The sequence below is a fragment of the Aspergillus affinis genome (genome assembly GCF_023601865.1).
Source record: "Aspergillus affinis strain CMG 70 chromosome Unknown NODE_37_length_269496_cov_86_605002, whole genome shotgun sequence".
In the NCBI taxonomy this organism is placed as follows: Eukaryota; Fungi; Ascomycota; class Eurotiomycetes; order Eurotiales; family Aspergillaceae; genus Aspergillus; species Aspergillus affinis.
Genome location: NW_026515818.1, coordinates 156,958 through 180,602, shown reverse-complemented (window position 1 = coordinate 180,602; position 23,645 = coordinate 156,958). Strand labels below are relative to the sequence as shown.

General features: G+C 49.0%; 7 protein-coding genes across 7 annotated transcripts; 3 read left to right on the top strand and 4 right to left on the bottom strand.

The window, feature by feature from the left end:
- Window positions 1-287: 287 nt before the first annotated feature.
- Window positions 288-8,413, top strand: KD926_006781 (uncharacterized protein; the record flags this gene model as incomplete). The annotated part of the gene is made up of 14 exons (XM_053099791.1): window positions 288-313; window positions 372-1,214; window positions 1,476-1,486; window positions 2,258-2,804; window positions 2,998-3,286; window positions 3,354-3,547; window positions 3,618-4,330; window positions 4,378-4,665; window positions 5,296-5,361; window positions 5,950-6,080; window positions 6,158-6,288; window positions 6,347-6,899; window positions 6,952-7,711; window positions 7,770-8,413. 14 exons carry the CDS (start codon window positions 288-290, stop codon window positions 8,411-8,413), a joined length of 5,196 nt encoding a protein of 1,731 aa, XP_052956524.1.
- A 345-nt stretch (window positions 8,414-8,758) lies between these two features.
- KD926_006780 (Rab family GTPase) lies at window positions 8,759-9,681 on the bottom strand (the record flags this gene model as incomplete). Its single annotated transcript, XM_053099790.1, has 2 exons — window positions 8,759-9,547; window positions 9,613-9,681. The coding sequence occupies 2 exons, from the start codon at window positions 9,679-9,681 to the stop codon at window positions 8,759-8,761; spliced, it is 858 nt and encodes a 285-aa protein (XP_052956523.1).
- Window positions 9,682-10,239: 558 nt separating this feature from the next.
- On the top strand, window positions 10,240-12,576 carry KD926_006779 (uncharacterized protein; the record flags this gene model as incomplete). Its single annotated transcript, XM_053099789.1, has 1 exon — window positions 10,240-12,576. The coding sequence occupies one exon, from the start codon at window positions 10,240-10,242 to the stop codon at window positions 12,574-12,576; it is 2,337 nt and encodes a 778-aa protein (XP_052956522.1).
- Window positions 12,577-13,153: 577 nt separating this feature from the next.
- On the bottom strand, window positions 13,154-15,514 carry KD926_006778 (uncharacterized protein; the record flags this gene model as incomplete). The annotated part of the gene is made up of 1 exon (XM_053099788.1): window positions 13,154-15,514. One exon carries the CDS (start codon window positions 15,512-15,514, stop codon window positions 13,154-13,156), a length of 2,361 nt encoding a protein of 786 aa, XP_052956521.1.
- Window positions 15,515-16,823: 1,309 nt separating this feature from the next.
- KD926_006777 (YdiU domain protein) lies at window positions 16,824-18,932 on the top strand (the record flags this gene model as incomplete). Its single annotated transcript, XM_053099787.1, has 6 exons — window positions 16,824-17,154; window positions 17,218-17,227; window positions 17,283-17,313; window positions 17,361-17,514; window positions 17,568-18,673; window positions 18,732-18,932. 6 exons carry the CDS (start codon window positions 16,824-16,826, stop codon window positions 18,930-18,932), a joined length of 1,833 nt encoding a protein of 610 aa, XP_052956520.1.
- A 469-nt stretch (window positions 18,933-19,401) lies between these two features.
- KD926_006776 (putative zinc knuckle domain protein (Byr3)) lies at window positions 19,402-20,557 on the bottom strand (the record flags this gene model as incomplete). The annotated part of the gene is made up of 7 exons (XM_053099785.1): window positions 19,402-19,511; window positions 19,573-19,869; window positions 19,935-19,949; window positions 20,043-20,056; window positions 20,116-20,150; window positions 20,273-20,292; window positions 20,521-20,557. The coding sequence occupies 7 exons, from the start codon at window positions 20,555-20,557 to the stop codon at window positions 19,402-19,404; spliced, it is 528 nt and encodes a 175-aa protein (XP_052956519.1).
- A 783-nt stretch (window positions 20,558-21,340) lies between these two features.
- On the bottom strand, window positions 21,341-22,702 carry KD926_006775 (WD domain protein; the record flags this gene model as incomplete). Its single annotated transcript, XM_053099784.1, has 1 exon — window positions 21,341-22,702. One exon carries the CDS (start codon window positions 22,700-22,702, stop codon window positions 21,341-21,343), a length of 1,362 nt encoding a protein of 453 aa, XP_052956518.1.
- Window positions 22,703-23,645: the final 943 nt, after the last annotated feature.

The following is a 23,645-nucleotide window of genomic DNA, read 5'->3' as shown; positions in this document are numbered from 1 at the left end:
GGGCCTGAAGTCAGAAAGCTGATGCACCTCGTCTCTTTAGTTACATGGTACTTGGCCCGAATTCCTCTCCTTTATAATTCTCACCCGTTTGGACAATGGGTTTGTTCTAACAATTGCTGTCATTCACTAATGCTCTCTATATCTTTTTATCTTGATTGCTATAGGCATTTGCTAAGGCTGTTAATCCTCATGCGTCCGAGAAACGATGGTCACTGCATAATACCACTCCTGGGTTACTTGTCCATGCTGTCCGGACCTATGGATGGCGTTTCATTCCAAACCAGGTCATGCCCCCTCTATTAGCAAATGCCGGGTGAGTGATCAAATCACATTTCCCTTGTTTGAAGTTGCAGGACGTGTCTGACATCTAGGGGTAGAATTGGGGCCGTGCTATATACCTCGTACCTTCAGGTTCTTGGGGCCCTATATGAACCTGTGGCCCAGGGAGTCAAGCGAGCATACCCCCCTGCCCATCCCTTTTATACATTTACGGCTGGTTTCGTAGCAGGGGCAGCCCAGTCCATAGTTGCCGCACCCTTGGACGCCCTTCAAGTTCGTCTTCAAGCACATGATATACTCGGGGGCCAGTACCGGAGTATGTGGCACTATGGCTGGCACAAACTGAAGCAAATTGGTGTCCGTGGTATCTTTGCGGGTCTAACCTTGTCGTTCCTGCGCGATGCTTTTGGATATGGCGTCTTTTTCTCATTCTTTGAGTACATCAAATCCCAGGCGTATTATTCATTTACCACCGGGTATTATGGACATCATCATACTTCTCACGCTGATGACAAGAATGCTGCAAAAACCAGCGACCGTGGTGTACCACTCATCAAACCCCACTACACCTTAGAGCCGTGCTTTCTGATGTTTGCAGGGGTTGCGGCCTCCATTGCCCAGCAAGCAATACAGCATCCACTTAGCCTCATACAGAACATACACGTCGCACGGCTGGAGTACCTTGATCGCCAGGCGAGTCTCTACCCTTCGAAAAGGCAGATGTTGCGTCTCTACTACTTCGCTTACCGGGAGACATATAAACGATGCCAAAGGAAGGCCGCGCGATCGGGAGGCTGGCGTCGTTGGCTATTCCGCGACTTCACGAAAAGTGCTCTCCGTCAAGTTCCCAGTACCAGTGCCGGTCTGGTGATATTTGAACTGGTTCGCCGTAAATATGCTAACATGGCAGAAGCTGTGTACATTCGCAAGGACGGGTATGATATTCTGTTGGCATAGGTTGTTTCGAACTAATTTCGATTGGAGACCCGGGAGACCTTGGAGTTGACAAAGTAGTTCACACCTAGGTAGTCTGATGACTCGGTAGACCTAACCAAGCAAGACAGATACATTACAATTTATGAGGGAGGCTGCCTACCGTAGGTATCAGGATAGATTACTGCTTATGTAGGGACTACATACATACAACCTGTCAAGGGCCCGGGTACCTAGGTACCTACCTAACCTTACCTGGGTAGGTATGTACTAGGTAAGTTATGTATTTATGGATATATGTATGTGCATCCATTACGTAGGTAGGCTTTCTACCTAGTTTCTACCTACCCACAACTAAAGTGGACTGTGGGGACTGCCGTCATACGGAGTAAGGTACTCCATAATTAGTGTAGCTAATAGGTAAGGTGTCTAGGTAGCTTCCAGTTGTACGGAGTATGTAGGTAGGTAGGTAGGTAGGTAGGTAGGTAGATACACAGTAAGAGTATCTCGTACCCGTCCCTATTTGGTGTACTAAGCCCACTTCCCCAAGGTTTTCCGTAGCCAGTGATTGATATAGGTATGTAGTTAGTTATGTAGGTAACTACACCGTAACTACGGATGGTTAATTACTATTTATCAGGCATCACCCATCACCCAAGAAGAAGGAGACACATCTCCCTCGGTCATCTGCCAATGCTTTGCGCAGCCGCCTAAGCCGCCTTTTGACTAGGGCACCTCCCACCTGACCGCCCTCCCTCTGGTTCTGTCATCTGGCGTAGTGGATCAACCACCTGTCTTGTGAGCGGGTTTCCCCAACGCCATTGCCATCACCGCTTTCTACTCTTGTAGCTTCTCAGATTGGTCCTTGACATCTTTGATTTTCGCTTTGACCTGCATTTGGCCTTGGTCCAAAGTCACCCTTCTGACCCATTCCTTCATATCTTTCCCCCGGAATTGAGATTAGTTGACTTTTCCCAAGGGGACCCTCGAGGATCCTCCACCGATTGGCTATAATCCGGGCTGAATCGCCTTCTGACCGCCGTAGGGTACTGGATCAAGACAACAGGAAAGGGAAGGGCTGCTTTCTGGCCCACCACAACCGCCAACATTCCTCTATCAACACCCTCACCTCGCTCTTCGTCAAGTATCCCGTTGCAGTCCTTACAGCCCCAACCCTCATCACCCTCCGATAACTCTGCCAGGGTATTGGAATCTGCCAGTGAGAAAGGCAGCCGACGCTCCTCGCTTTCTCCCTCTATAAAATCCGAGTTTTCTAACTGGACCGACACCGGGGACCTGGCTGAACAGCTTGCTGATGCCGAAGACCACCCCCTTCAGGCCCATCGCAGAAGGTCTCTGGATCGCGAGGTGCCCGAGCGAGCGAGCTCAAGTGCGCGAGTGAACCAGCAGAAACGTGTACACTACCTGCATCATATCCCTACAAACGACGCTGAATTTGCAAAAACATCAATCGAAATACCTCGCCCGCCACCCCGGCGCATCTCTAGGATCGAACGCATACTAGCTGTCATCATGTCCCCAAACAGTCGGCAGACGGCCCAAGTGCATGGCTTGGTCGGAAAGCCGTTGCTGTATGACCATCTCCGTCTTGCCCGCAATAACCGTATCTTCTGCTTACCCTTGACAGTTATTTCACGAGTGTCTTCGTATCATTGGGAGTTTTCCTCTTTGGCTATGATCAGGGAGTCATGTCCGGGATTATAACGTCGGTTTTTTCCTCGATTACTCTGGGAGTCTTGTAGACCCTATACTGATCTGTAATAGGGGTGATCATTTCAATGACTACTTCGACCAACCCTCGAGAGCTGCAATCGGCACTGTGGTCGCCATATTGGAAGTTGGGGCCTTCATTTCATCTCTACTAGTTGGACGAATTGGCGACTTGATAGGACGTCGTAGGACCATTCTCTATGGTTCCATAGTCTTTTTCATAGGTGGGGCACTGCAGACTTTTGCCACGGACTTGTCCATGATGATGGTCGGCCGTATAATTGCTGGTCTGGGAGTTGGAGCTTTGTCCACAATAGTCCCAGTCTACCAATCTGAGATCTCGGTATTTTCACCTTGGGGCTTTGGTTCTGATTCCTGCGAAATGTTCCAGGCTAATTATAGTACAACAGCCGCCCCACAATCGAGGGAAGCTGGCGTGTATTGAGTTTACCGGCAATATTTCCGGTTATGTCGCCAGTGTCTGGGTTGACTACTTTTGTAGTTTTATCGACAGCGACTACTCATGGCGTCTTCCACTACTATGTCAGTGTGTTATGGGCGCCCTACTTGGTGTAGGAAGCCTAATAATATGTGAATCACCGAGGTATGCAGCACGCGCCCCTCCAGTGCGACGTTTGAAGTTTGGGTGATCATATAGCTTACTTCTTATCTAGATGGCTACTGGACAACGACTACGACGAGGAAGGCATGGTGGTAATTGCTAACCTCTATGGAAAAGGAGACTTGCATAATGACAAGGCTAGACAAGAGTATAGAGAGATCAAAATGAACGTGCTTCTCCAGCGGCAAGAAGGGGAAAGATCCTACACTGATATGTTCAGAAGGTACCGCAAGCGAGTATTGATAGCAATGTCAGCCCAGGCCTTGGCCCAGCTGAACGGCATCAATGTCATTTCATATTATGCGCCGCTTGTGTTTGAATCGGCAGGGTGGGCAGGCCGCGACGCCATTTTGATGACAGGTATTAATGCGATCTCTTACCTTTTATCCACAGTTCCTCCATGGTATCTTGTGGACCGCTGGGGAAGACGACCGATACTACTCTCTGGAGCGGTTGCAATGATAATCTCTCTCTCTTTGATCTCATATTTCATCTATATTGATGTGGGAGCAACTCCTACCCTGACGGTCATATTTGTCATGATTTACAATGCCGCTTTTGGTGCCTCGTGGGGACCAATCCCATGGCTATATCCCCCGGAAATTCTACCACTGAGCATTCGAGCTAAGGGTGCTAGTCTCAGCACGGCCTCTAATTGGGCCTTCAACTGGCTAGTTGGAGAAGTTACGCCTGTTCTTCAAGATGCTATCAAGTGGCGTCTCTATCTTGTCCATGCCTTTTTCTGTGCCTGTAGCTTTGTCCTCGGTGAGAACGTTCGTCCGTCCACTACGTACTTTCGCTAACTCCTATAGTTTACTTTCTGTACCCTGAAACTAGTGGCGTCCGCTTGGAAGATATGAATTTACTTTTTGGGGACGCGACGACTGCAGTGCCGACACCAGCTACGCAAGGAGAAAGAGGGTCTCTAATGGGGACTGGCTCTCCTGTTCCCTCTCTTGATATCCGGAGACAGTATGGTCAACTTGGAGCAGAAAGTGCCATCCCTGGGCTAGATATTGACCCCCCAAATATGAACAGCGACGACAACAATAAGTCGACCAGGCCTGGTTCTCAGACGGGCGGTCATAGTCCATCAGAAGGTATAGCTGGTTGGATTTCCAGCATGGTTTCTCGTCACAGGCGATCAGGGCATCCTGGGCAACAAGACCGCCAGTATAGGAGGCTTGGGCAGGAGGAAGATTCCAATGAATGAGACTCGCTCTGACATGTCCTTGGAATTCTTCACCCATTGCATCTCCCCTTTCACCAATGACTATACACTGCGATTTTCTCTTTCGATCTACTTATTTTACCCTGTCTCCTTATTATCTCCCACCTGGCTTTTCATTTTCGCCCCCCGTATGGTTTTTTTTTTTTTTTTTTTTTTTTTTCTTTTTTTACCTCTTGTCTATCTATTTCTTTCTTATATCTTTCTTTATAGTACTTTTTCTTCTTGGCCCTAGCTTCCGGGCCGGATTGAATTCTGCTGCTTTCTTTCCCTTTGTTTTGGCTAGCTTGAACTTAGAAATGGGACTGGCTATGGCTACCACTTTTCTTGGGGGAAGGGGAGATGAGAAGAGGGGTCTTATCCCTAGTGTATTGTGACTGATCATGGAATGAACTTATGTATAAGGCCCGTCCGATGTCAGTGGTAATACGTAGATACTAGGTACCTCCCTACCTACATGCCAGGTAAGAGGTACTTTCGGACCCCAACCAACCAACATCAGGCCCCGGCGATAAAGTGGAACCCAGCTCCGACAAGGCGCCCGGTGTTTCCGGGTCACGATTCTTTGGTACGTACCCTGCTGGTAACAGCCTACTGTACCTACTCCGTACTAGTACTATAGTTAGTACCTATGGCAGCTAGTAGAAGCATTAGAAGGACGAGACCTTCGACTGACGGTACAGGCCAACTCTCCATTTCATTCCGCCAACCCCGTCTATCGCATTTTTCTTTCCCTCCCCTCTCTTCCTCTCTCTCCCTCTCCCTCACTCTCTCATATTCCTATTCTCATTTATCTGTTTATTCCATTTTCTTTCTGGGGAAGTTTCTTGATATCGATTTAATTCCCCATCTAACTCTCATTCCATCCCCCACCCCCCAATACCTCTGTTATTTATTTGTCAATCAGGCACTCATCCTGACTGTCGCCGCACTGACACACTCATTATCTACGGATTTCTACGTTCTACTTCCAGATATGACTACGGCCTAACTTGAAAGCCAACCCTTTTTTCTGTTTCTTTTTTTTTGCCTCTTCCCCCCCCTTAATATTTTTAAGCTTCAATTCATTTATACTTCCCATTCCCTAACTCGTGTTATTGGAGGAACTGCCCTAGCCAGCCTGTTGGCTATTCACCACGTTCTTTAAACATGACAGAACCGGAGATCGCGTCCAGTTCTGGGGCTCAAATCTCCGCTGATCTGCGGCGCCGAAATGTTCCACGCGCAGAGAGACCTAGTCCAGTGTCGGATGGCACCAGAAAAGGCGATAAGGAGACAAAATTACATGTATGACAGTCTTTCATCTGCGCCCTTGTCCCTTGACTAATAATTGATGTACTAATCGTTGCGTGTTTACACCTTAGGGCGACTCTTTCTACTCCGTGCTGGATCGCTGGGAGCCCTTGATCGTACCCCTCCTCTTGACTGCTCTGTCAATCTTCACCCGTATGTACCGAATTGGTCGGTCGAATATTGTTACCTGGGATGAAGCGCAGTAAGACCAATACAACTCTTGTTATGCATCCTGCCAGATTCTAACAACTGCTTCCCAGCTTTGGCAAGTTCGGCTCGCACTATCTTAAGCGCGAGTTCTATTTTGACGTCCACCCTCCACTGGGGAAGATGCTAGTTGGTCTGTCAGGGCTTCTCGCCGGCTACAATGGATCCTTTGAGTTCAAATCGGGCGAAACATACCCAGAAGATGTTAACTATACTTTCATGCGTGTTTTCAATGCTGCTTTCGGTGTAGTATGTGTGCCACTTGCATACTACACTGCTCGAGAGCTAGGATTTCGCCGGGCCACTGTTTGGCTGATCAGCTTGATGGTGCTATTCGAAAATTCATATGCGACAATCTCTAGATTCATATTGTTGGACTCTATGCTTCTCTGCTTCACGTTCACTACCACAATGTGCTGGGCAAGGTTTCACAAGTTACAGCATGCCAGCTTTTCGATTGAGTGGTTCATCTGGCTTGCTTTGACCGGGGTAAGCATTGGCTGTGTCTGTAGCGTGAAATGGGTTGGTCTGTTCTGCACTTCGATTGTGGGTCTCTACACGATCGAGGATTTATGGAACAAATTTGGCGATCTCAGAATGCCCGAGGTCAGTTTAGGTTGCATTCCGTATTCCGGGTCAGCTACTAATTCTCTGGCAGACTGTGCTTGCAAAGCACCTTGTGGCTCGCGTCATTGGATTGATCATCATACCGGCTCTGGTGTACGTCTTTTCCTTTTATGCGCATTTCTTGATCCTGGAAAACAGCGGACCCGGGGACGCCCAAATGAGCTCCTTGTTTCAAGCGAACCTTAAGGGCACTGAGGTTGGAAAGGACAGCCCGCTAGAGATCGCCCTTGGCTCAAGAGTCACGCTCAAGAACATGGGCTATGGCGGTGGACTCCTCCACTCACATGTTCAGACATACCCGGAGGGTTCAGGCCAACAGCAAGTTACCTGCTATCACCACAAAGATGCTAATAATGATTGGTTCATTTATCCCAACCGTCATGAAGCGGATTATGACCCCAACACTGCTCTACGATTCATTGGCGACGGCGACCATATCCGACTTATCCATGGACAGACTGGCCGAAACCTCCATTCCCACGCTATCCCTGCCCCTATAACCAAGTCCCAATATGAAGTCTCTTCCTATGGCAATATAACCATAGGTGATGACAAGGATCATTGGGCAGTCGAGGTTGTTGACGATGTAGCTTCAAAGGACAGAAGCAGGATTCGGACACTTACAACCGCGTTCCGCTTACGGCACCCCGTCCTAGGTTGCTATTTACGAGCCGGCAATGTGAATCTACCGCAATGGGGCTTCAAGCAGATAGAAACAACATGTGTCAAGGAAAACAAGCCTGGTGATGTTTACACCCACTGGAATGTTGAATCTCACTTCAACGAGCGGCGTAAGTTTGGTTTTGATCCTAGTTTCAATCTACCGTACATTAACGCAGCTTTGAACAGTGCCCCCTGGTGATCCAGGCTCCTACAAATCTCCCTTCCTGAAGGATTTCATTCATCTAAACGTTGCCATGATGACCTCAAACAATGCCCTGGTTCCTGATCCGGATAAGCAGGATGATCTTGCCTCCAAGTTTTGGCAGTGGCCCATACTCAATGTCGGCCTCCGCATGTGTTCTTGGGACGACAACACCATCAAATACTATCTTCTTGGTAATCCGTTTATCTACTGGGGCAGCACCTTCAGTCTCGGATTTTTCGGGCTCTTGATCCTTTGGTACCTGGTGCGTTGGCAACGAGGTTATAATGAACTCACCCAGGCGGACATCGACCACATCCACTACTCCGGCCTCTACCCAGTCATTGGATGGGTTCTCCACTATTTGCCTTTTGTTATCATGGCGCGGGTCACATATGTCCACCACTATTACCCAGCTCTGTACTACGCCATTCTTACTTTTGGGTTCTGTGTCGACTGGCTCACCCAAAAGATGAACAGCAAAATCTGTGGTGTGATATATGCCTGCTTGTATACCATAATCGTTGCGATGTTTGTTTATTTCAGGGTTATTGTGTTTGGCATCGAAGGGCCCAGTCAAGAGTGGGATCATCTGAACTGGCTTAGTGGCTGGCGGATCGCAAATTAAGGGCCTCTTGGTTTTTCAAGCTTTCGTGGGCCTCAGAATGTGGTTTTGTTGTCACACTAACCTTTTCATCATACCTTTTACCCTTTCCTTCTCTATATTTGTCAGAGATTATTTTGCCGACATAACAAATCGATAATCCCGAGTCCACATGCTCATATGTAGTCTCACCATGTGTGGTTTATATGCCCCAAGTGGATTGGGTGTCGCTGAAATAGAAATTACTGGCTCACTTCTGATGGATGATCTGTTAGATGACATTGCTCAAGCGTCAGATATCGTGTTGAGATTTGATACTGTAATAAGAGCCACGCCATCCTACCCTGCGCCCCCATCAATATCTTGCCCCTAAGAGCAGCAATTCCCAGTCCAGCCATTGCCACCTCTGCGCATTGCGTCATTTAGAGCTAGAGTGACGGTTTTTGGTGGTCCGTTACTTGTGCTGCCCGTGGCACCAAAGCCTTTAACACCGCTTCGACGGTCATTCAAGTCATACTTGCCCCCCTCGATGTTCTGATGTATGCGCTCAGCGACCTCGAGGAATGCATGCTCGACTCCTTCCCCGGATTTCGCGCTTGTCTCCACGTAGCGTACAACATTATTCTGACGACACCATTCTTCCGCCTCCTGGCGAGTGACACGTCGTTGGTTTTGGATCGAGTCATCTCCTGAAAGATCGCTTTTGTTCCCAACCAAGATAACAACGATCTCTTCCTCAGCGATTTGCCGTAAGTCTTGAAGCCATTGAGTACACGAAGTAAATGATGACGGTCGCGTAATATCAAAGACGAGAAGTGCACCGGATGCACCGCGGAAATAAGAGCGCGTGATCGACTTGTATGTTTCCTGTCCAGCTGTATCCCACAAGGAAAGTTTCATTCGTTTCTGATCTGCCTGGGTCTTCCGAGGAGGGCTGGGGAGACCCGAAACCCTGAGCTCTTCGTTGCCCCCTTGTGCTGCCAACTCAGGAGATGAAGTGGTGATAGAGGAAGGGTGATCGTGAACGTAGTCGTCTCGCTCCTTCCCAAAGTATCTGGAGGCAGGCGGACCAACCGGGACGATGCGTGAACCAAATTCCACTCCAATGGTCACATCATGAGATGAAGAGAACCGCCCTTCGCATAGCCGAATTGTCAACTGAGGATTTGCGAGAATCAGCGCCTGGAGTCGATGAACGTAACTGAATCGCTGGGGCTACCCACACTAGACTTGCCAGTCCCAGAATCACCGATGCAGACAAGCTTAGCGATGTAATCCCATGGCTGTGACATGGATACAGAGTCTCTGGGTTATTAAGTCTGACTTCAGGTTATTGATGCCCGTGGACTCATATTCTGGAGTTGTCCGTGTAGACAGGGTCGATAAGGAGATTGTCTATTATTAATTTGCTAGATAACAACCATGTGGACGAGGATAAGGAAGTGTTGAATCAACACGCAGGGTAGCTGCGGTGGACAACCGCCGACAGCTGAGTCATCCATCTTCGTGACCTTGCCATATGACGCACATTGCACCTCGCACCTCGCACCTTGCGTCTTCTTCCTTCTCACATCCTCACGTCTCGAGAAGGGGAGCCAAAGGGGGGAAAGATACTAACCCTTAGATACAAATTGTGGCTGATGCCCCGATATCCCACAGGCAAAGTTTCAGAGAGCTATCCTTCATGTGTACTTCCGTCTCGGGCCATTCACTAGCTATCTAATGCCGATCTGAAGCCCTCGGAGGTGCTCACCGCTTCACTTGCTGCTTCCAGTCCCAAGGAAACATCGCCGTTCGCTCATCACCAGGCTTCAGGGCCCCAGGACATTTTCGACGAACATGTTTTCAGAATGTATGTGGTCTCACGTAGGACCATGATTATATGTTTTCGTGGTTCTCCCGCCCTGGCGGACGTTGCTCACTCTCTTGCAGACGCCTCACGGTTTCTTGCTCAGTCACAGTCGCGAATAGGGCCTCGTCCTGATGAGGTGCGTAAGGGTCACCGTTCAAAACAACAGCAGGGCAACTCTCGCTTTCCAGTTTCCCGTCCGGTCCTGCAAAGAACGGCCATCAACCCGTACCAACCAACCTCTTCCCAGATCTCCAACCTCCCTTTTGCATCTCGCAATCTGGCTCGGCCTGCGCCTCTTTTCTATAGCGCTACGGATGAATTTCGTGAAGAAGATGACGAGACCGAGCGTGATCGAGAAATAGCTGACTTCTATGCTCTGCAAAGGTCTAGGCGACAGTTCGGGGGAAGTCGCTTGAAGGATTCTTCAGAGTTGGATTATGATGAAGACGAGGAAGATGACGAGGAGCATAACATAGGCCTTTCCGATGAGCACCAATACAATGTTCCCAGAAAGAGCAAAGGCATCAGGAGCTCATGGCGAGATGGTACATCGACTTATGGCGCGCGGAACGCGTTTCAAAACTCCACTGAAGACGCCTTACAGAACCAGATCGGCTCTAGCCACGAGCGCAGAGAAGACTTGTTCGATGTTCGCCTCGAGGACACTCTAAGATTCGATATTGACACCGACAAACCCAACTCTGAAATAGGTGATGACGACCCACCATCTGTCCAACGATTTAGGGCGCAGTCTGAACTTCCCGGGGGCAATTTCGGGATAGACTCGTCGTTCTTACCAGCCGGCATAGGGAAGCAGTCTAGGATGGAGACCTCACAGCCAGCAAGTCTCTCAGACCAAAACCAGATGTCAATTCCTAGAGAAGTGGCAGGAATGCCAGCTCATGATGTTTTCTGGGGTCAGCTCTTCTTGATAACGTTGGCCTGCCTTCTCGCAACTGCGTTTCTTATTTATCTCCACACTTCCGTCCCATCGGGAGACAAGTCAAAGTGGGGTGACACAGTATATTTGACTGTTCATGGCTCCTTTTCTCTCCTTGGGGCATATACCGTTATCTCGATATTCGTGTCACTGCTTTGGCTCGCCTTGCTCCGTTCCTACGTTCGTCAACTAGTTTACGCGATCATGTTCGCCGTCCCGGTGATTCTATACTCATTCTCTATTTACCCGTTTATCTCAAGCTTCAAAGGTGCCTGGCATGGCACTAGCGTACAGGACAGGTTGATGAGATTCGGGTCCTTCATTCCATTCCTCATGGGGAGTCTATGGACATACAATGTGATACGAGGTCGCCATGCTATAGGCAAGGCAATAGGGGTCCTGGAATTCGCATGTCGGATACTCGCTGCAAACGCAGAATTGCTGGCTTTTGGTCTCGGTATTCTCACCTTCATTGTTTCCTGGACCTGGGTGTGGATGCTCATGTTCACCCGTGTATTCTTGGGTGGACATGTCTCGGAGTCAAAATTTTTCATCATCAATCTCAGCAGTTGGTGGCTGGCAATTTACTTCATAATTGTCTATATATGGTCACTGGGCGTGGTTGGTGGCATACAGCGTGCGGTCACCGCTGCAACAGTGAGCCAGTGGTACTTCCACCGCCTCGCAAGCCCTGCTCCGACTTCCAGGCAGGTCGTCCAGGCGGCCATTGTGCATTCTTTTACAACACTATTTGGCACGATCTGCTTCTCTAGACTGATTGCCCTCATAGTGCGCCTACCTCTTATCGTTTTGCCAGGTCGTATCACCTCATTCTTGAGCTTGCTCGCTTATTCCCTTGTTCCTACCCCCATAGCAGCCCTCACAGACCCCCTGGCGCTTACTTATGGGGCAATTCATTCTCAGTCCCTTGACGCCTCTGCTCGTGGTCTAAGTCGAATGCAAATTCTCTCGTCACCGATGACCACACCGTCATTGCATCCGTCCTCCTGGTCGCGTGATGGGCTTGCTCCTCTTCTCCCTTACCGACTTTCAAAGCTCATCTTACACGCTGCTCGTCTCATGATGTCTTTAGCGCTTGGGTTTGGGGGCTGGGTATCCGCCGCTAGAAATTTGGGCGTACCTGCTGTCAGTAGTATAGGCAAGGGAAGTGTGTATGCTTACGTGGTTGGCCTGATCGCAGGAACGATCGGCTGGAGCGTGTTAGGCACGGTCGAAGGCATTATAGCTGACATAGTGGATGCTTCTATCATTTGCTGGGGCAGTGAGATTGGAATTCACGGCAGGGAGGCTAGATATTGCCGAGAAGCTGGCTGGCTCTTTGGCGACGAACCGATCCCTCGCACGAGACATGGACGGGACTTTGTAGAAGCCTAATTGGCTATGGCGTCATGATTTGAGTGTCCTCAATGACAAAAGAAGAGGCGACTGGGGAAATTGACTTTGTTTTCCCCGGTAGTGATTTGTTTGAACTTTCGAGCGAAATGGTGCAATGCTTCTACGTGGCGCACCGGTTTGATCATTCTTTAGCCATCATTTGAGATTTGACGACTATTTGACGAATAGACGATCTCTTTTTCTTAAAGAAAACTTTTTTTTTTTTGGCCTAATCTCTGTACAATCTATCCCAGGGTAACACATTATCTAAACGTCTTCTGGGGAAGACCTACTCCAAGAACAGTTAGTCCATCCATCTGATTGAAGGACCCAGGCAAATAAAAAATGCCCAATAATAAGCTGGGATTACAATTTAATTCAATTTAATATATCCGAAAGGTTATGCATAATCATATACGCATAACTCGTGGTATCACATGTAGCCAGTCAAAGACAGAATGAACTCAATACTCGTGTGCCTTGATGATCCACCTCAGGACACGACATATAATCGAGACATTCTAGAAACAGAAATGTACATCTAAGTGGAAAGTAGTAGAAAGGGTTGATGGCTGTATTACAAGGCAAGGCGACCATTCCATTCAACACCTTCGTTTGTACACCACTCCTTCAGAACTGCGTATCCGAATCGGACAATCTCCACAGGAGAATTCGTTCTTCCAAGGGGCAGAAAGTACTCGCCAGAATAATCACCAACCTTGAGACGTTGTCTGCCTTGTTCCGAGAAGTTTTTTGACCGCTGAGACCAGGTGTTTGGAAATTCACGAGTCAATACCTCTTCAGAAAGACCGCGCGAGCCCTCTAGCCAAAGCCGTTGGGATTCCTTATAGCATTCAGGCAATCTGTTTTTCAGCTCTTGGATTTCCCTTCGATTCCTCTTATTCTCGCTCTTGATGGCATTGCCCTCATCAGTACCCGAAGTCGGCGCAATCGCATATTCTCCTGGCAGTGGAGTGACGGCAAGACGTTCCAAATCAAGGGAATGAATGGCATCGTAAGAAACAGCGCCAAGAATTGAACAAAGGCTGTAAAGACGTCTGTAAGAATTACTGTTCTTCCTGACGACACGCCAGTATGCGAGGATCGATAGCCAGGACGACGAATCTCCGATCTGACCAGGTAGAATTTTGGATTGATCATCTGCAACGAACGCCAGGATGAAGCAGAAAATTGCTTCGATTGCGGTTGCTACCGCCAGCTTCTCATCTACTGCGGTTGCATTGTCTTTCGCTGTGTGTCGTTCTGCAGCGTGCTTAAGCTCCCGTCCTAGATTACCGTATTTCTGGTACTCATCTCTCCAGGCCCGACGGTCACCATTTCGAGGTGAGAGTTTCACTGCCGCAGCGGAATCAACTGCGGTTATATCCTCAACGCCGATCATCTCTGACCGAACACTTGCGTCTTTGGCTTCTTTCCCGGGGGTTCGTGAGGCCTTCTTTGCCCTTTCCTGCTGGGGTGGATTTGAGATGGGGAGAGTAGCGGCTTGGGGTTTTCCTGGAACGTGCAGTTTTGTTTCACCTGATGGGTCTGCTGAGAAAATATTCCCTTGCATACTCGCGGCAGGTTTTGTTATACCTTCTCCGCGATGTATTTGATCGGGTCGTTCCGATGCGGGTGTTTTTGCGGCAGTTTGTTCGTTTTTCGTGGATTGGGGAAGATCGGAGTCGATAGTTCCTTTTGTGGGGGAATTTGTTGGAGCATGTTTTCTTTTACCAGAGAACCTGAGAAGAGCTTCGACGCGCTTTCTATTCGATCTGCCGTATCTTAGTTTCACAACTAAATGTGGGTTCACGGACACATCGAGAGAATTTGATTTGCCATTTGCTTGGGAGCTTGGGCTCGCCTTTGGGATATCGCTATTCTCAGAGATCAAGATCGACAATGAGCTTCTACTGTTCGTTCCCCGTCGACCAAGGGCGAGAATTGAATCTAGATGCTTGTCGCGGTCATCAAAGCCCTTGTCTTTGTTGAGATGGGCCTTCATTAGCTCCGGGTTTGCGGTGTGTTTTATCTGAGAGGGATTTAGGGAACATGGATCCTCTTCTAGCTTGGCGAGTTCTTTCTCGATATCTGGCGGGAGCGTCGGTGACAAAAGTCGAGGTAGCCTAGGAGTATCCGTGGTTGGTGGTAGAGTTGGTGACAGAAGAACTGGGAGTTCGCTTGCCTTAGACCGCTCCCATTTATTTGGCTCCAATCCGCCATCGGGTGACAGTTTCGGTCTCTTCGGATGTGTCACGATTACTTCCCTGCTTTCCCGTGACACTGAACGCCCATTCCCGGAATCGGGGTGTCTTTTGCGCTCAGCAGTCTCGATATCTGACCGGCCAGGAGGTTGTGAGGGCGCGACATGGCTAACTTTTCTGTGAAAGTTGTCCTCAAGGGGAGCAACCCTTGGGGCGCGTTGGCTGTCATCGATGCTAACGGTTGTTCCAGCGCTGTTGTTGCTAATATCGCGGTTGACTGGGGAAGCTGACCCCCCGGGCTTTCTCTTATTCTTATAATCACTTAGGCTAATCTTCTTTTTGATAGATCCGCTTGACGGCGTGCTTGCCGCACTTCGTGGTTCGGGACGATCAGACATGACGGCGCCCTTACCGTCAGACCAGTCCCCAACGGCCACCAATAAAGAGTCTCCCTCGTGGTGTGTTAAGAATGTCATGTACTGGAGTTGTTGTTCCTCTGGAGTGAACGGCCCCTCATTACTCACTGCCCAATTGTTGACAAAACGACCTCCAAGACGAAACGGCACATCGGTAGGCACAGTGAGTTGAAAGGGATAGAAAGGAAGGACGTCTTCTCTAAGGCGTTTCAATCGACGCTCGATCGAATCCTGCCCTGATGCAGGCCTTTCGTTTGATGAATTCGATCTGGGGAATTTTGTCTGATCGTGCGCGGGACGAGGACGGTTCACCGACATTGCAATGTGTTCGTTAGTTCTGAGGAGCTGCTACACCGGGAGTGAACTACCAGGCGCAAATTCCCGATCTATGGAAACGGTTGCTACTGAGTTCCTTGTTTGTTTCGAAAGTCGCTTTATCAACAGGACATTGGTGTTTGTTTGATCCGGACGATGGGGATAGAGCGCGTCGCAGCATCACAAAGAAATGCGTCGGATGAACCAGATTGGCTCTTATGACCCGTGGCGCTTGTGATGGTAGTTTGGGAGGGCGCAGGGTCGCTAGTAAGCCTTGTGTTACGGTTGAGGTTTCGGGCACGATTTTCGCGACTAGACAATACAAGCAATTGCACATGAACTGTCAGGCATATCCTGCATGAAAGCCGGAGCCAGAGGCAGCCGGAGTCGGAGCCGGAGCCGTCCCCACACTTCTTATGCAACAGCAACAGGTTGTCAAGTCGAGAAAGAGTCAACAATCAGGGGCGATGGATCAACAACAGTTTTCGGATGATCTTCTGGCTCGACCGGGGGAATATACAACGGATTGCACTGCGAGGACGCGGCCCACGGATACAAGACCTAAAGATAGGCGCCGTGGGCCATGTGGAGGGAGTGGCCCTTGGTCGTGATTGGGCGACAGTGCGCGCGAGAACGTAATTGGAGGAGGAGAGTACAAAGAAGCAACAGGGGGATGAAAGGGAAGAAAGGAGGAAAGGAAGGAAGAAAGATAGAGAGAGAGAGAGAGAGAGAGAGAGAGAGAGAGAGAGAGAGAGAGAGAGAAAGGAACCGGTGCAAGGTCCAGGTGGAGAGGCTTGGCAGAACTGCCCTTTCTAGGTCTAAGGAGTGACTGACTATTGGCGTTGGCACTCTGACATAGAAAGGAACCTGAACATACACTAGTAACTTCTGCTCGTCCCCGCCGCGACACATCCGAGGGGAAAAGGAGAAGAATGCTTGGGGGACGGGTGAATAAAAGAAGAAGAAACAATCAAACCCTCGATCTCTACGAGCTACCTATCCCTACCTACTCCATACTCCGTACTCCGTACAATTTCCATGGATAACATAGTTACCATGAGTCGTTGGATTTGGATGCACCCGGGTCCGATGATGTCATGTGCCCTGGTCCCCTCTGAAAAGTACGGAGAACTCGAGTCGATGCTCGTCTTCTCTCTTCACTCTTTCCTTCCCTCACCTCCCCTGGTCACCCACACTCTGTCGATCGTTGCAGCTTTGCAATATATGTATGTATTTTCGAAACCATTTGCATCGGTCGCGGACTCTCCTCCGCCTTGGTCAGTTGGCTTCGCAACAATTTTCTAGCTCAACCATGGGGTCTTCGCTGGCCGAACTCCAAAAGTCCGGTGTTTTCACCGCGAAACTACCGCCAGACCCTGCCTTTGAAACCCCAGAATCATCCCACCAGGCGCCGAGGGAGACACTTGGTCCCCGTTTGGTGAAGGGCGCGCTCTACACTTTTGTTCGTCCCGAACCGACCAATGCGACGGAGCTCTTGGGCGTCAGCCCAAGAGCGATGAGGGACCTCGGATTGAAGTCTGGCGAAGAGCACACCCCCGAATTCGAAGCGCTGGTCTCAGGAAATAGGTTCAATTGGACTGAGGAGAGCGGCGGGATCTATCCTTGGGCGCAGTGTTATGGAGGTGAGATTTATAGCTTCTGACACGCCCCTTCAAAATTTATTCGTCTTTGTTAACAGATATAAGGCTGGCAGTTGTATGTTGTCCCAGGCCCTCTTTCTCTTCATCTCACTGGACTGACAATTTCGCAGTGGTTCATGGGCAGGCCAGCTGGGCGATGGAGTAAGATTCACCTGTAGCTACCGTGACCGCCATGAACTAACCTGTAGCAGCGCGCAATCAGCTTGTTCGAGTGCACCAACCCAGACACGCACATTCGATACGAATTGCAGCTGAAAGGAGCTGGGCGAACCCCTTATTCTCGTTTCGCTGACGGAAAAGCCGTTCTTCGATCCAGCATCCGGGAATATGTCGTGTCAGAAGGTATTCGCCTGAAACAGCTCAAGACCCCATGAAACTTACTTTCGTCTGCATAGCACTCTCGGCACTTGGCGTGCCAACTACTAGGGCTTTGTCCATTACCCTACTGCCTCAATCTAAGGTTCTGCGGGAGCGCATGGAGCCTGGAGCCATCGTTGCCCGGTTCGCCGAGTCTTGGTTGAGAATTGGAACATTCGATCTTCCGCACGCGCGTGGTGATAGGGATACAGTTCGAAAACTGGCTACTTTTGCCGCCGAAGAAGTGTTTCATGGCTGGGAGGCTTTGCCGGCGATGGTGTCGTTGGGTAAAGATCACCCCCCAGATGCTGTGGACAACCCAGCAAGAAACGTTCCCTGGGATCAACTACAAAACCACCAGGGCGTAGAAGAAAATAGGTTTGCAAGACTATATCGAGAGATTGCCCGGCGAAATGCGAAGACCGTGGCGGCTTGGCAAGCCTATGGTTTCATGAATGGTGTTTTGAATACTGACAACACATCAATATACGGTCTGTCTCTTGATTATGGACCATTTGCTTTCATGGATAATTTTGATCCCCAATACACCCCAAACCATGATGATCATCTGCTGAGATATTCCTACAAGAACCAACCCACCATAATCTGGTGGAATCTGGTTAGGCTCGGAGAATCTTTAGGTGAACTAATGGGGGCGGGAGACAGCGTTGACGACCTATCGTTTGTGAAAGAAGGTTTGGCCGAGGAATCTATGCCGGCTGTTGTTGAGCGTGCAGAGGCCATCATCGAGCGAACGAGCGACGAGTTCAGGACTGTGTTTTTGAACGAGTACAAACAACTGATGAGCAAACGGCTGGGACTGAAAAATCGAAAGGAATCCGATTTCCAGCACTTGTTCTCGGAGCTTTTGGATACGCTGGAAGCCTTGGAACTGGACTTCAATCATTTCTTCCGACGACTGTCGCATATACCACTCACTGCCATCGAAACCGAGGACCAAAGGAAAGACGTGGCGCCCGTGTTCTTCCATGAGGAAGGATTCGGTGGGATTGGCTACACCAACGAGACCGCCAAGGAGCGCATTGGCAACTGGCTCGATAGCTGGAGGACTCGGATTCTGGAGGACTGGGGGTCGGACGAAGACCAGCAGAGACAGGAAGCAATGAAAGCGGTGAACCCGAAAGTAAGTAGAGGCCCTGTCGACTGACTGCGCATTCCTCGCTAACTGCCGCTTTTGGCAGTTCTTGCCTCGCGGATGGATTCTAGACGAGGTCATTGAGCGAGTTGAGCGCCGTGGAGACCGTGAGATACTGGGACATGTGATGCGCATGGCTCTTAACCCGTTTGAAGACACTTGGGGCTTGGACAAGAAGTTTGAAGAGCGATTCTGTGGAGATGTACCCCGATTTCAAAGAGCTATGATGTGCAGTTGCAGCTCTTAATCGTGGACATTTTCTTTTTAAATAGAAACCAGGCCGGTCAATATTGCTTTGAGACATAAATTTTATTGACAAAAAACTTTTTTTTTGGTACTTAGTCTTCCGCATTACACAAAAGGGAAAGTTTTATCAACCCAAGACCCTCCCCAACAGCCCAGACCACCTATCAACCAAGTTCGAGACCTCCGTCCTTCCCCCTTTTCTTATACTTCCTGGTCCAATATTGGACTAGAAGTTGGGTGGTGAACGGAATTTAAGGTTTAGCAGATCTTTTCATGATACCGTAATCGGGGAAGTCGTTCGAGGCTAGGATCGTAAAGCCAGAAGTGACTTGGCTGCAATGAAATAAGACATATTTTGAAACTTTCAAACCCGGTACAGAGCGTACGGCTTCGATCGAAGACGTCTCTGGGAGCTGGTCCCGGAGACGTCAGTGCGAGGGAGGAGACGAAGGATTTCTCAGTGGTTCGACTTAGTTGGGGCAGGCAGCCTGGACGTGTCCGGGCTGTTTGCAGTTGTAGCAAACTCTCTCGCCTTTAGCCTCAGTGGGGCAGTCGCGAGAAACGTGTCCAACCTCTCCACCTAATCAGCAATAGTTAGCAAAGCAAGCCTAGTACGGTGACATGTAGTAGAGGACGCTTACAGTTGTAGCACTTCTGTCCGTGGGTACAGTCGCGAGCCATGTGACCGAATCCGCCGCAAGAGTAGCAAGTCTGCTGGCGCCCGCCGAATCCACCGCCATAACCGCCTGCATAACCACCTTGAGGGCAGTTACGAGCAATGTGACCAACCCGTCCACACTTGTAGCACTCCTGGCCGCCAGTGGCGCCACCACTGAAGCCCTCGGTCGGGGCCGCCTGGGGGCATTCGCGAGAGATGTGTCCGGTAGTACCGCAGCGATAACACGACTTCTCCTTGGGAGCTACTGTGCATTCACGGCCTGCAAGTCATTATATATCAGCTGAGTACAGAGTGAAAGTAGAGTCTAGTGCAACATAAACTTACTGACATGGCCCTGTCCTGTTTGAGGGGGGTTCTTTCGTCAGTTCCAAAACCAATATATCGACGCCACCAATAGTGGCATTCAATTCAGAAGCAAAAGTTATGACATACCACCGCAGTTGTAGCTGCAGATGTTTATTAGCACCAGGCAATCAAAATGGGCATAAAGACGGATGACACCTACCAAGTCGGGGTACCCTTCTTGGGACAGTCACGGGCCTAATAGTCATAAAGTGTAAGAATCTGCCATTGGCCCGCATTTCCGAATGAATTCATTGCGAAGTAAAAGATAGAGAACACAAGACCTGTCCTCACGCCTGCGTGTAGAAGAGGTAATTTACCTGATGCGAAGCTTCACCACCTGTGAGAGATTTGAATTAGTATCAATGCTGTGTAGCTGGTTTTTGCCCTTGTCCGAGAAGATAGGGTAGGGAGAGTAGATCATTGCCCCTCTAATTCAAGGGATGTTGGAAGTATCATGACAACAAAGCGTAGCTTCAGTGGTATAATTTGTGATGCACAATGTGAGGGCACCAGGAATAGACGGCGAAAGGCAAAACCACCATGGGTCATAGAGCGAAGGACTCACAGTTAAAGCATCCACGACCTCCAGTTTGGAAACTCATATTAGCGGAATGAATGGAATAGATGATCTTAAAAAAGAAAAGTAGATGGGCACAAGAACCAAAGGAGGAAGGGAATTAAAAAAAAAATTAATGCGGTTTGATCAAAGTTGGGAGGAATCAGAGATTTCAATGGTGGTTAATATTCTTGCTGAGAATAAAAACCGATTTTCCAATCGGTGCGGGGGGGAGGACGCTTCCCGCGGTTCCTGCAGGGCTTTGTCAAAAAAAAAAAAAAAATCAAAAAAATCAAAATCAAAATAGCTAGACTAAATGAGAGGGAAGGGAGAAAAAAAAAAAAAAAAATAAAAGAGAGAAAGTCTGAAAGACCGACAAGGTCTATCTATTACTGGTAAATCTCCTTGCTTCCTTCCTTACTTATTCTTCTATCTCTTCTCTTCGATCCATCCTCTGTTCTTTCTTTGTACATACCTTTTCTTCCATTCCTTCCTTTTTTTGGAATTTTCTTCTCCGTCTTCATTTGGCCATCCGCTGGTCTAGTGCAACGTTCCAGCACAAACTACATCTATGACCGCCGCAGCATAGGCTTTTCAGCAAAGGACTGCAAAATCACCATTACGGGGAAGAGCATTTTCATGTAGTTACTGTTACAAGGAGCGTGGCTTTATGGCGGTTTCCAGAGGAAAAATATGTTCTAGGTGACATACTCGGGAGGAAGACATCGAGCTGAGTTCCTAATATAGAAAGTAGTTGCCCTCTAAATCAAGCCTTCCTTCCCTCTCCCCTTCACTTTCCTGCTTTGATATCAAATCTCAAAAGAGCAGGTTACGTGAAGTCGTAAGCCTCGAGTAATTGCCCCCCTATGCCCATCTCGCGAAGTAAAAGTACCCGCTCTTCGTCGAAGCCAATACAGCTGCTAGTTCGAATAAACTCAGACGGTGGGCGCTCGGCAGGTGAGGCCATAGATGCACTAGCCTGGAAAATGTGGCTATGAGACCGTGACTCGCCACCACCATTTTCCCGGATCCTTTTGTTTTCGGGACTAGCTGGGATGCTGATCTCTTGCCGCATGCTCCTATGCGTGTCGGGAGACGATATGAGGGCCTCAAGTTCCCATATTCTCACCTCGCCTCCACGTGAGCTAATGGAGACTGCCTTGCCGCGATTGCTGACTTGTACTGCCGAAACTGATGAAGTATGACCCCACAGTCTCCGACCACTTTTGACAGACAGACCTGCCGCGGTGGATACAACAAGATACATCGTCAGGGTATTGTCTGCGTGAGATGTTAAAAGATAAGGATGGGAGTAGGACACCGAAGTCGGCGGCTCTCGATGCAGTATCGATGGTTCGGAGGGTCGGCCATATTGCTGACCACGCGTGGTTTCGCGACCTGAAGAAGACAAGCCTTCCCCGTGAAGAGAATAAAGGGGCATCGTTTCATGTTGCGATTCCACTGTCGTTGCAAGCCGAGAAGTCTTTTGCTGACCGGTTTTATTGAAGTGCAATTCTTGTATGCCCAATGACCACCCACAGCTTATATGGGAAAAGCTGTACACGATGGATGCTATGACCTGCGAACCCACTATGCGAACTGATAATGATATGGGCGATAAAATGCTATCCGCCTTGAGCGACGCAAGCAAACAATTTTCCTTCGTGGGAACTTGCCCTGGCTTGTCTCTTTCGAGCGGGACCTTATACAGTGATAAGACCTTATGCTGAGATATCATTAGGATATAAGGCAATGATAAGGCGACACCTGTTATAGCCCCATCGGCAGTTCCAGAGTGTGTAAACCGCAGGCTTAGTCGCATTGTCTTGAGATCCATTGTCCACAAGCTGAAGCGGCCACTTTCGAAACCAACGGTGACTTCAATAACATTCTGTTGCTGGAGGCGACCAACCGCCAACGCCGTTGAAGCGTCCAGGGAATCTGTGGCAGGGATCGACGCTAGGCAGGATTGTGGATTCCCAACCTCCCAGATCCTGAGCGTATAGTCCAAGTCCGCCACGAAGACAAAGCCGGCACAGAATTTCACCAACAATGGCGGCCGCAACGGTTCGGGGAACTCGATTTCAACGACTCGGCAGATCCCTCTTGACCAGTTGTGCTGGAGGCGATACTGCCTTTTCCAGTTCGTAACCGTACCACCTTTCGCTAGGCGTCCATGATCGAGCCACATTGACACTTTCGGGGTGTAGTTGAATTTAGATGAAAATAAACCCGCACGCCTTCTGTTTGCTGTGCGACGCGATCGAGGCCATACCCATCGCGAGTAATATTGTCTTTTCCACAACTCCGAGTCTCCGGCCAAGGAGTGAAACCGATGGGACAGTCTAAAGAAAGAAGATGCATCAGGCGGCTTGCAGGGTTTGCAAAAGAGAATATTGTTTGGACATACCGTTGGCATAGGAGTAAAGTTGGCGTGGGTAAGAAGGACAGTATTTGAAGCAAGAGTTCGTCGCTCAAAGCCGAGATACGGTCTGCTTTTTCAACCCGTGCCACACGTATGCGCTTTCGCGCAGGATGGTGGCTATCGTCGTCATGGTTACATCTTTTCAACATTCTGCGACAATGTCCATCTTGAACAATCAAAGGGAAGGAAGATAGTCTCGCATACTCCGTAGCTACTGCCGTAGTTGCCAAGGTGGTTAAGGTGGTTACGTACTGGGTAATTAAGCAAGGTTAACAGGCGGAGTGGGTCAACCGGACAGCCTTTATTTCGCTATCCGGACAACCCGTAATAATAGGTAGATAGGTTTTACCAGGTACTTTCTCGGATTGATCATACTAAATCGAAGCAACCCCCCCAAATCTATAAGTTCTAGAAAATTGCAACTAAACTTAGAGGCCCTAAATCCCTAGTTAACTTCGGATTGATTCCAAAGTTCTGCCTGTCTTTCTCTGATAGACCGCCTTCGTAACCAAACAAAGTGAAGACTGGGAGTATTGTACATACATTCCTATTTAACTACACTGGTAAATCCATACATCTGTATCTACCTCCAATAGGTACTCTGTACTTGATTATTTACATATTACTGGGCAGGTACCTAGGTAGTAGGTGGCTACCTACATACCTACCTGGTACAGTAGATTTGTACTGTACTATACAATACGCACTT